Here is a 12855-nt window from a genome sequence, read left to right as displayed (position 1 = left end):
GAATTTTACACTTCGCCCATCCCTAATTCCCACAAAACCTGCCAATAGGCTTCTCTATCTCTAACCTTTCCCCTCAATATTTTATGGCAAACATTACCTTCTTTTGAAAAAGAACTTAGAGACCTGTCTGTATATATTCTACTGTTTTTTTTTTAAATGAAAAATACGATCTCTGTTGGGAACAACCACATGGCTTGGTCTAATCCTTCTATATAAAAGCGGTCAGGATTGTCCTTCCGTCCCGTGAGTGCTACACAGGCGCCCTGTCCATTTTGCAATGCACGATGGGATTTGTAGTTTCGTTTTTCCAGGTAAAAGATGATTTTCTACTCCAGACTGTGCGATATCTTCTTCTTCTTTCTTACTATATAAAAGCGGTCGGGATTGTCCTTCCGTCCCGTGAGTGGAAAGCGTAGCGGTATTCCGCTTATCAGAGACTTACTACTTGCAGCTTGCGGTACGACGCGACATGATGTGAGCAGAGTTCTGGTGCTCCCATCGTTCCCTTGCTTTTGTGCACAATGCGCTGGAAAAATAGACAAAATTATGTCTCTGGAAATAATTAATGTTGATGGAGTACAAATGCCTCACCGTGTAGTAAATATCAGGGGGGTTCAAAAGGGCGACCTCAATATAGAAAAAAAGTTTAAATTTCATCACAAAAATAACAGAAACTACGAGTATTAAAGTAATACCGCTCAAATGCAATATAACCAAATTAATGAGTTTGTATAAAATATCAAATTGATCTACATATTGAATTGCCTTAAGAAGTGGTCAACTTAAAAGTCGGTCGCCTTAAAGGGCGGGTCAGCCTAGTAATAACTAAACACCAAAATATGAATTTGCCACACATATAGTATATGCAGTGTAGTAAAAACCAGTACAGGGTACAGTAATTGTCTAATACAAGCTTTATTTTCAGTCGAAAAAGGTAAGCACATTTAAAATGCACATCATTTTTCTTGATTAATTTAGAACTATTACTCTAAGGATAATTGTTAAAGAAGTGTCAATCCAGTTCAGAAACACTCTGATCTTCCAAAGTGGTCAAAAAATAGAACACTGAAAATCATCAACGTGAAATGGGAGGCACCAATGTGCAAGAAGCATAATGAAAATGATATAAGGATTTATTGTGATGTAACATTTTATATGTAATGGTAGGTTACTGGTTTTAAGGTCATATCATACTCTGACAATAAAAGAAAAATTAATATATGTTCTTTCTGTAACATGAAAAAATATATCATAATCTTATCCAGATTAAAAAAAATGAAAGGACCTCAACAGTTAAACATGAATTTGATGGCTTCAGTGGAAACTCTACCATCAATACGCACAACATTATTGACTAAGATGGAGAGTGCAATATTATGTACATTATCCTTCAAAAGGCTTACATCAAAAAAAGATAAAATTATTTTTTTTTACTCCTGCAGTACAAATTGATCTTTAAAAATATTTTTTTTTATAAACTCCGATTCAGAGTTCTACTTTTAACAAAAAACACTGTACATTTTGTTTATTGTGAATAGTAAATAATGCAGGTTTGGAACCCCTTCCACTCCATTTTGCCCAAATGATAAACTTAACAGACATGCATGTTTTTACTGGTGTACAAAGCTTAAAAGTAAAAAAAAACAAACAAATAAACCAAAATCTCAAAAAAAGAAGAGAAAAGTACATTCATTTTCTAACAGTGATGTCATATATATATAGTGTGTTAAGTGTAAATGAAAAATTTAAGAATGGAAGCATGCCAAGATCAGAGAGAACAGTACTTACCAGCTACAGACTCTCGAATGCCTTTGAGAATTCAGAGGTAAACCAGAAGAAAAGAACATTCAATAACAGCTCAAAACATGGTCAGGATTTCCCATACACACAAATGTAGTAGCACTCCACAAACTGGGAAATGTTATTATGTGACAATAGAGAGTTAAAAAAAAAAAAATTCACTTAGTGCTGGGCGGTATGACCAAAATTCTATATCACGGTATTTTTCAAAATTATACCGGTTTCACGGTATTTGACTGTATTATTTTCCCATGCATGAGTGGATGTTAACCACATTTTCCACTGCAATTGCTGCAGTAGACTGGCTAAGAATAACCTATTCCACTGTCATGAGAATTGTACATTGTACAAAAAAAACATTTTAATGTGCACACAAGTATTAATACAGGTTTGCATGGCTCCATAAAGAGATAGTTTTCAATGGTGTAGCACTAATAAAGAGAAGGAATCACATTACATGACAGTTGCAGTCAAATATAGAACCAATACTGAATATATATACTGAATATATATACTATATATATACTGAATATACTGAGCACATTTTGGAAACAACTTAAACTAAAATTTTGACAACATATTTTCAACCATCCAAAGAGGCATTTAGACTTAGTAAAATATCCAGAGGTGCTTGTCAAAAGTTGTATTGCACTGAACATGTCTTAGAAAAGAAATAAATAGTAAATATTTTTTGTAAACCAACTACACTTTCTGTTAATGTTAACAATCTCTGTCCACTGACAGGTTAGCTATATGGATTGTAATGGCGTTGGTTATCTCGATCCAGCACTTGCTTTTTTTGTCATAGGCAGTACCTCTAGCAAACGAATTTACAAGTGATGTCTGTCTCGAGTGTCCTCTAGCTTTTTCAGTTTTGCCCAAGGACGTGGAGGATGCTAATCTTAGTGCGATACATTCATGGTACTCCAAAGCATGTTTGCAGCTAAGGTGGTGCAGCAAATTGCTCGTGTTGCCTCCTCCGGTGACAACTTTAGCTCGAAAGCATTTACAGTCAATAGTTGTTTGGTCCACAGTTGACCTTTTAAAACCAAAGTATCTCCAGACAACAGAAACGGCTCCTTTTTTCAGCAAAAGTGTCATCATGTTGAACTTTATCGTCTGCTACAGCTTCAGTTTCAGAATGTTCTCTGTCCATTTTCACCGCTCAATACCTCCACTAACGCATGTACTACATTGCATGCGTGTTTAGCGGTGTAGAAGTGAAAAAGGTCCCCCCTTAAACAGTGTTCTGCTGTGCCACGTTCCAAACGTTGTTTAGGCTATTTAAACCGGTGTTGCAGTATAAGAAAAATCCATACCATAACAAAAATAAACAACGTTTTTCAGTATGAACCGGTATACCTGCCAGCACTAAGTTCACTTATACAGTAGATCAAGGTTCAATATGTTGTTTAACACCTGCTATTTTTCTAAAATAGTACTTAATTTTTCTGTTTAGAGAAATGAAGTTAGAACATGGGTAAAAAAAGACTGTTATAATGAAATAATATTTTGTCTCTAAAGAGATTATTCCAAATCATAGATATATTTTTATATATCACAAAAACTGCAGATTTAATTTATAAAAATCAAAATTAATTTCGCCCACAACACAAAAAAACAAAACATAAACATGCGCAAAATTAACAGTTTTAGTATGCTCACTAACTAAAAGTTTGCGTATTAAGATTTACTTTTTTGTCTTTAAAACTGGTCTGTTGTTGACAGTTGAGTGTTCTGGTAAATCTATACTGGTAAACTAGTCACACATATAAATATGAAACCAAATATCAGTGCAGAAGGTTTAGCTGAAATGCAGGTAGTGGTCCACAGGTTACCACAGTAAGGTTTTTCATACAAAAGCGACTGGCATGGAAGAGTTGACAGAAGAAAGGTGCTCTTAATACTTTAATTGTCAAAGTCAATGCAGAAAGTATACAAAACAATACTCAGTTAGGCCACAACTTTTCTGGAATAAAGTGTTGAAGACTGATTAAACAAAACTACACATTTGCTAACCATTAACATTGGGGATGATCTGTTCTGCCTTGGTAATGTGTCGTTGCCAGTGGCAGAGTGTACTAAATACCAACAGACTCCAGAGATGGTGAAGAAATGGAAGGTGAAAGAGATTGGATACTTCTCCAAGACAGTGATTCAAAACATACCATAAAGTCAATAATCAAGTAATTATGGGAATAATGGCATTCAAAGTCCTCAGGCTCAAACATTACTGAAAATCTATTGGGAGATCTCAAACACACTGAAAATAATAGAGAATAATGAATAGTTCTGCAAGGAAAACTGGGAAAAAAAATCTCCAAAACATCAACAGAAAAAACTTGCTGGCTTTAAGAAACATTTAGAACATTTGATTTTTTTATCAAAAGATGATTAATAATGGACAGGATGCCCAAAATTCTCCACATGTTGCATTCATTTGTCATCATTTTTCAGTCAGTCTATTACATCTGGCAGATACACAGTAATTGTGCACAAATATGACATGTTTAAGTTTCAATTCTGCTGCTGTTGTATTAGTTTCTTTCCAAAGTTTAGTGAACCAAGCAACTTGACCTGGAGATGTTCAAATGTCTCTAACCTCACATTCCATCATTCTCAGTAGGAACTTTGAGAAAAAGGTCTATTTTTATAAAAAACAAATGGAATATCTACCACACTTCCATATTCAAACCCAATTCTTCATCTGTATTGTTATCTTGGTGAGAAGGGTCACAGAAGTATCAGCTCTTCTGAAGGCAAAAGAGGGCCAAAGGAACACTGAACATCACTCAGCTCTGTAAAGTGTGGCTAACTAAACACACCAAAACAATTAGCCAAAACTGCACGATAAAGCAGCATTACTCCATAGAGATTATAGTAATAATCATGCAGGAAAAGGCATATGACAAGATCACCTGAAATGATCAAAGTCAACACACCAACAACTAGATATGATAAATATAGGCAAAAAAAAGACTCACTGAATAATTATCCTAAGGTGCTCTGTACTCAAAATTCAAGCTGACCCAACCTTCACAAAACCATGCTTTGTTCCACATTCCTGAAGAAAGGTGATTATAGCCCTGAAAAGTGTAGGTGGATTTACGCATTCTATATTTCTGCTCCATCTTCCTTCCTCACATGTTGGTGAGCTAAAAATTAGTTATTTCTACACATTTGTAATACAGAAAACAGAATCGTTAATATAGGCAGGAGGATATATATGGAAAAAGCAAACATTATCCAAAAGCACATGATAGAAAGCATATTCAAAAGACAGGAAAAAAGACAAAACCAGGAATCTAAACCAGAAAAAGATTAATTAAGAAAACATTGAAAAACAAAAGCAACACAGCAAAGGTCAGAAAACAGCACAACACTATGTGCAGCTACATGTTGTTGTAAAGGCAAGAAATGTAAATGCCCAAGTGATGCCACTATCGCAAATTCTCTTTTTATGTCACTGGCTTCTCCATCATGTCATTGCTGTATAACAAATACTGCCAGGCAACAGAAGCAGATCTTGAGGGGCCAGGGGCAATAGGCAGATGAAAGAAAGGGCAAGCGACAGTACTCCAGCTCATTCTCCAAAAGACTGCCATTATCCAGCTTGGCATACTGTAAACATGACCCAAATTAAGAAAACTGCAGTGAATGACCAGTATGTCAAGGGATCTGCCTCACCTCCCAGAAATGGTTTGGCTGAATTTAAAATACTTGATAATGTACTGTTCAAAGTTAATTGTCCTGTCCATATTGTTACTTTTTTACTTCTATTTATCCCAGCTCTTCTGTTTGGGGCTATACATCTTGATTATAATTCAGAGAAGCACTGTTCTAAAAGAGGCATTGCATAATTATGTTTCTATGACCTTACCGCTGAACTTAAAGATAAAATAAAAATTTGTATTTGAGTCTGTTGTTGGACACTCACATTTGTACATCAAATTAATGTTGGCCATATAAAAACTTGTTGCATAACCCATAAAAGGTAAAAAGAGTAAGAGAAAATTGCTATGGGGATGAAGTTGGTGGGCTTAAAAAATACAGAATACATCATGATTTTTGATTGTGCACCTTTCAACGTTTTAGTTTATGTTGTTGCCCTTGCACTAAGCCCAGTGATAAGTAAAATAGTTTATTTCTGTAAAAAAATAACTATAAATTAGTGCAAAATACACAACAATCCATACAAAATAATTAATGAACACAATGCAAAAATAGCTTTAACTTTTTATTACCCATCACCTATATATATATATATATATAAATCCAATGTCTGTCTGTCTGTTTCTCACGAGAGAACTACTTAATGGATTTAGATTTTCTTTTCTATAATTTGCTTGAACATTCCGGTTCATTTTGCGACTTCCCTCATTGTGGCAAGTATCATAGTTTGCTTGCGGTTCCAGTTTATTTCTGTGAATCCATGAGAGAGGCATCAGGCCAAGGGCATAGGGACAGGGACATCTTCACTCACGCACCAGCGTCCGTTCAAGTTGCTGCACCTCTCGCCATGTGTTGGAGCATATCTTGCCTCCACTTAGCTAGCGATACCTGTTTGTTCAACGGACATTATCATCTACAGATTGTTAAGGAGTAATGTTTGACGTTTCGTTTCTGAAAGAGAAATCAGAGCTACATGTGTTTTAGAGAGTAGCTGCTGATTGCCACAGATATCATGGCCAAGTGCGTTTCTCCCCATGTGGGAGACGCTCTCCCTTCAGAGCTGAACACGATCAGATACAGTGCCAACATTTGACATTGCTGTGTACCTACCTTCCACTTGGCTAGAATTACATTTATTTTTTTTTTATAAATTGATTTTTAAAGTTTGTCCTGTTTCACTACTACATGGGTGGAGCCGCGGGGGACAGCTAGTCAAGTTCTATAATTTTGTTTTGATTGTTACTACTTCATTGTAGCGGTCTTTACAAAATATTATCATCTGCTGTTAGTCATTCAGTGTAATTGTTATTCACTATAAACAAGAACCACAAACACAATATTACAAATGATTACCTATGGTAGGTCGTAGCTGCTCCAAGTACTGCTTATCTTCAATATTCAAGGCTGTGGTAAGCACTTTGGCCCCTCTGTGATGAGCTAACTGAATGGTAACTATGCCAAGCGGCTGCAAGAAAAAAATAAATAAAAGGCTGTGTTGACATTGAGCAAAAAAGTAGTCAATGATTATAAGGCAAGCACTGCCTACAAAGGGTGAAGATCCAGGTCAGTAGAAACACAACTTGTTTCAAGATAAAGGCTGAGAGCTTAAAAAAAAAAAAAAAAAGCTGAAAGTTGGGATTAACACTAGTATAATATGTTATTAGTCAGGATTTAAACAATGGAACATCACTTGAATAGGTTAACTGATTTTGAAATCAATAGTACTTAGTGTGTATTTAGTTTACCAGAGAGAAAAAAATCCATTTATCCCATTCCTAATCCTGTTTATTTCATTACAGATTTACAGTAGCTGGAATATGTGGCAAAAAAATTCCCTTTATTATTAATAAGGGGCAACACAGGGTTTAGTAATGCTGGGAAACCAGTGCAGGGATCCGAGTTTGATACCCAGGCTTGTCACTACTCATATGGCATTTACACTTTCTCCCTGTGTCCATGTGGGTTTTGTGCAATGTTGTTAGTACCTCTGTCTCAAACGTTTAACAGACTAGCTTCAAAAAATGACCTGGAAACTGTCTTTAAGTAGATTCTATATTGGCAACCTGTGAGTGCCCTGCAAATGACTGGCATACTATTCAGGGCTGGTATTAGACTTGTGCTCACTGCAGGCATAGGTCTCAAGAGTTAAACAAATTTTTATAACATGCTATTTTTTGTTAGTGTTATATCTTGCCTGAAGAAGGGGCCTGAGTTGCCTCAAAAGCTTGCATATTGTAATCTGTTTAGTTAGCCAATAAAAGGTGTAATTTTGCTTGGCTCTTCTCTTGTTAGTGTTAGAAACTGACTGTAGACAGTATAGAAAGTTTCAACGTAAGAAATTAAGAAATAGTTGATGGTCTTTAAAACCATTATTTTTTAATTTAGGACTATTAAATATTATAAAATGTAGATGTCTTTCTGTTTTTTCAACAATTTGGGTGTAAAATAACATTAATTTAGCATAGAATACTCTTACAGTTTTCCTGGTCTTGAAGAGTTGTATCACTAGAATTGTGTTCTTCTTCAGTATTAGTTAGTGAGTATTTTATATACAAACACACACACCTACTCTGTTGAGCCCTTGAGCCTAATGGAGAAAATTGGTCCAGGGGCATTGTACAATGACTGACCTTGCACTGTGAGACCCTTTTAGGGGGAAGTTTCACCAGACATGGAAGTGCTTTCTGGTTATAGTGCTGATGTGCCAGAAGTACTACCACGTCCAGATGAAAAAAGGAGCCCTTCACCTCTCCCAGATGAGTCAGTGTTGGGAGTTGAGTCAGGCAAAGTACATCTGGGAGGAGTGAAGGAGAGGAAAGAGAAGAGAGAAGGAGAATCGCTAAAGGTAAGAAGCTAGTAAGAAACTATTTTGCTTAATAAATTTAACTCAGGACAGTTGTGCTGAAGTTGTGTCAAGGGATGGACTAATGTCCATCGCTATATACATATATATATATCTGTATATATACATGTCTGTGTATGTGTATGTGTATATATATATATATATTTTACACAGACACATATACACATACATATATATATATATATATGTATATAGCGATGGACATTAGTCGTGGGCTGGTGTTCCACTCAGAATACTTCATGAGCTCTAAAATAAATCACAGTCCACCAGTTTGTTGGAAAAATGGAGGGAGGATTATGCAAACTGTTTTTCTCCTGACACAACAGGTGGCAGTCTTATTGGACGACAGTGCCACAGGGCAGGCTGAGATTTGTGGTCCAGTAGCACAACTGAGCCTCCAGGGGAAGCTGTGGGGACTGATCTTTCTCGATTCAGGGAAGTTCCACCTAACCCAGAAGTGGTAGTACAATAACAGTGTAAGTACTTCCATGCCTGGCATAAATGAGCTTACAGTATGGCCAGTCAGAGTTGGAAGGCAGTGGACAACGATCATCTGGAGGAAGGAGAGACAGAGACAGAGTCTGAATCACAAACTGTTTATTATTATTTTATAATATCATTAAAAAAAATGTAATGATCTTCACCCTGCCAAATAAGCGAACCAGCTACTGTGGTGCAGCGTCAGAGGCATCACCAATCAGGCGCTGACATTCAAGATTCGATCCCCATAAGGTGATGCAAAAGTATGTACACCTTACAAGCTCCAACAATAAAGGTAAAACACGTGTAACACTTTGTATTATGTATCACATATCTATGAGCTGCTTCTCGCAACTGAGAGGACATGGTGGATGTTTGCCGACTGGTTGACCAACCACAAGTGTTACCTGGTAAAAAAAGATTATATTATATATAATAATATAATATATGCTTGCTTTACTCGCCAACCCCCGTGTTTGGTTTTCTGGATACACAATTTTAAGATTTCTTTCTTTGAATAATTGCTATTTCATTACTTTCACTTTTATTTAAGAACTTCTGTAAAAACAATACTTGGAATCTTTAGTGTCCCAATATGCTGAGTCTTTTAAATGAGGTCAGTGAGACATGTGTTTAATGACTTTGTACCATAATTCAGGATAGGTTTCTCTGTTTTGAATTTCAGCACAGATAAAACGATCGGCATCATCAGCAGTTAATTTTTTTTGCAAAGTAACCAATAAATGCATGTGAGGTAAACCCGTTTTTGAAATTCTCTGACTTAAACGTAAAAGCCTTACAATATTTACATATATCTGACATATCACCTGTGTCCATATATTCGATCTATACTCTCCTTTTTGTTATTTCTCAGAATAACAATTTCTCTTTGTCTGCGCTAATACGATGTTTACTTTCTTTTTTTTGACACTGTCGTTTTTTTCTGCTTTCATATTCTGTATCTTGCTCTGCATGTGTTTCGTGCCTACATTTTTTTTGAGTGTTTTGAATTCCAGTTTTCATTATCTCTAACCTGCTCTGCATGTGTTTGCCCCACTCGATTTATAACCTCTTTATGATGTTCTACTTTGTTTTCTATTCTTACCTCGTTTTTTCCTACTTTTTTTTCCATCACTCCTGGTCCGTGGTGATTATTTTGCCTTTTTTGAGTAATTTCCATTTGTTTGCAATACTGCGATCTTTACTTTCTTTTCTTTATACTTTCTAATTTTCCTAGTTTCATATTCTTTAACTTTCTCTACATGTGTATAGCGCCAACCCCTTTGTTTGGTTAATCGGATATACAATTTTAAAAGCTTTTTTTTCTTCTTTGGAATCGTTGCTGATGTGCGGGACCACAGATTCTCATAGCGTATGGTCCATTATTGTGTACATGCACGTTTTGTGCATTGAATGATCCGAAGGCGAAAAGACTTTGTTTTCCACTCTTTGCCTTTTATTTCTGACCTCGATTTGTCCTGCTATTATTTCAATTTCCCCCAGTTCTGATGATTAATTTCCTTTTGTTTGCGTCAATGCGATCTTTACTATCTTTTTTTTGATACTGTAGCGACTGACGTAATAAAGTGTCACAAAAGTTCTTCTTTAACAATCAACGACTTTGTAACCCCAAACACAACTTTCTAGCACCCTCTGCAATGGGTCTTGCCTCTCTCTTACCGCATCAATCAGTACCCAGCTATCAGTCTTCCGTGCTGTACTCTGCCCTCCCTCGATCGGGCCTAATAGTCACTTAAAACAAAAAAGGCTTCAACTTGGCTGGGACGCTAAAATACTTTAGAATTTTACTCCTTTCATATTCTGTACCTTTCTCTGCATGTGTATCATGCCTTGGGTCTCTTTTCTCCTTTCTTCTTTGCTGAGAGCACAGGATCTGTGTGTGCTACGTGACTTTACATGACTGAATGTTATGCTGGCTGTCCATGCTCTTATTTGATAAGAAGGACGTGCCTTGTAAGAATCTTATGTTCCACGTCCCCACGAGACGGCCCTGGGAAAATCTCTTGGCACCAATTCTCATGTTTACGGTCCCCAAGAGACGCTCCGTGGCTTTTTTGTCTTGTGGGTCTTTTAAATGTCTTCCAAGAACTACCGAGAAGATCATGTATTGTCGCCTTGCTTTTCTTTCCAGGACTTTTTTTTATATATAGAGAGATATATCTATACACACACAAACACACAAACACTTTTGCGTTCAGCAGTGAAATTCTGTTAATGCAATGCTCTTTATTTTATTTATTTTAATCAATGTTTCTGATATTTTATAGCGAGGAGTATGGCAGAAATTGACAAGAATAATACAGTAATTCTGGTCATTGTATACCATTGATACAGTGAACAAAAATCAGATTTTCTTTTAATTCTGCAGTATGTAAGGAACCTCTGTAACATTGCAACAGTTTGCAGTGCACTATACAGTATGTGAAAATGTGGGAATAATGCATTTTATGTTACAAACAGCGATTGCCATTATAACAAAAAAATCAGAAACAGGTATCATTAATTTATTTAAGTCTCTACACTTATGTATTTGCCATATGCTTTAAATGCTTATACTCTGTAGGAGTTATTATTGAAGATCCACTGTATCTGACATTTAGATCAAATGTTTTACTAACTTTGCTTATAAATCAATTTAGAAGACACCTGTGTACTCAAAGTCTTAAAGAGTTGTTATTTGTTTGCTCTTGAAAATAATTCTGCTACACATCTCATAACAAATAAAAACAACATGAAAGCAATACAATTAAGATAAATTATTTCATAGAAAAATGCAAGAAATCGGTACTTATGTACTAATTTGCACATAGCAAAGAATTTAGTGGAAGACAACCTTAATGTTATACATTTTTCAGAAATATACAGATAAACTTTGTTTTATTTTTTGTGTTTCTTTCATATAACTAATAAATAAAAAAAAAAAAAAAATCTTTGATTCATAATATACTTACACTTGCACCATCCAGGACTAGAACGGTTTTTCCAGATGACACATGGGAAAGTGTATGTAAAGCAGTGTATGCACACAGTCCATCGCGAATTGTACCGGCAGCTTCCACCCAGTTCACTTTCTCTGGTTTCAGTACTAAAAGAAAGAGAAAGAAAAAAGAGCAAGTAAGGCAAATGATTTTGTTCTTCGTTCAGTTGAAAAACACTTCCAAATTTTGTATGTGTTGTGAGATGTGGCCAGCTTGTCATCCTGGCCAATACCCCCAGGCTGCCAGATGGAGCCCTCCCTGCAGTATGGAGGTGCCCCAAAGTCCAGCAGGGAGTAATGGGACATGTAGTTTTTATACAAGACCCTGCTGGATACCACAGGGGCCGCAAGAGGGAGCTGCAGGGAGGACCGAAGACTTCTTTGTGCCCTTTAACCCAGAAGTTCGTCAAAGGAAGAGCGACGGGCTTCCGGGGTGAAAAGAAAGGACTTGTACCTGACCCGGAAGGGATTGAGAGTCACATGGACTGGGGATTGGAACACTTCCGGGTCAGGGAATATAAAAGGACTATGGGAGCTCCCAGACGGGGAGCTGAGCTGGGTGGAAGGGTGGCAACGCGTCTGGGAGTGGAGGATTGATTTATTGTAGTTAATATTGTGATTTATATGAGTATTATGGAGAAGAGGGTGCTTTGTGCACTGTGGCGATTAAATAAAGTCAAGTTTTGGACTTTTACCTGGTGTTTGGAGTCGTGGACAGGGGTTCAAGGGAGCAATACGGTCCCAATCTGTCACAGTGTCTTGTTCAGACCTTATTGCAGATGGTTTCTTCTTTAGATGTTATTGGAATGTAATATTTGCTTTATTTTTTATTCAGCTGGTCTTGGACTCACAATTATCCATAATATTCCTAACACTGCTTAACACCAAATGAAGTATAACTGCTTAATGAACATTCTGTTGTGATTTATGTACACTATACTGCCAAGAAATGGTGGAAAGTAACAAATTACATTTACCTTAGGGATACAATTTGGTTCTATATGCAGGTTCTATGCAGATTGTACTTGTTTAGTGTCAACAT

General features: G+C 36.4%; 1 protein-coding gene across 1 annotated transcript in view; it reads right to left on the bottom strand.

Moving 5' to 3' along the window:
- cryzl1 (crystallin, zeta (quinone reductase)-like 1) overlaps window positions 1-12855 on the bottom strand; it is a 75109-nt gene that overhangs the window by 20098 nt on the left and 42156 nt on the right. The window contains exons 7-9 of the mRNA XM_039743838.1: window positions 11788-11921; window positions 6826-6937; window positions 1789-1809 (exon numbers count right to left, since the gene is read on the bottom strand). Of these exons, the coding sequence (XP_039599772.1) occupies window positions 1789-1809; window positions 6826-6937; window positions 11788-11921 (267 nt within the window). The remainder of the gene's footprint in view (window positions 1-1788; window positions 1810-6825; window positions 6938-11787; window positions 11922-12855) is intronic.

This window comes from Polypterus senegalus, chromosome 2 (assembly GCF_016835505.1).
Source record: "Polypterus senegalus isolate Bchr_013 chromosome 2, ASM1683550v1, whole genome shotgun sequence".
Taxonomy (NCBI): Eukaryota; Metazoa; Chordata; class Cladistia; order Polypteriformes; family Polypteridae; genus Polypterus; species Polypterus senegalus.
Note: the sequence above shows the minus strand (reverse complement) of the source record. Positions and strands in the feature narration are given on the sequence as shown.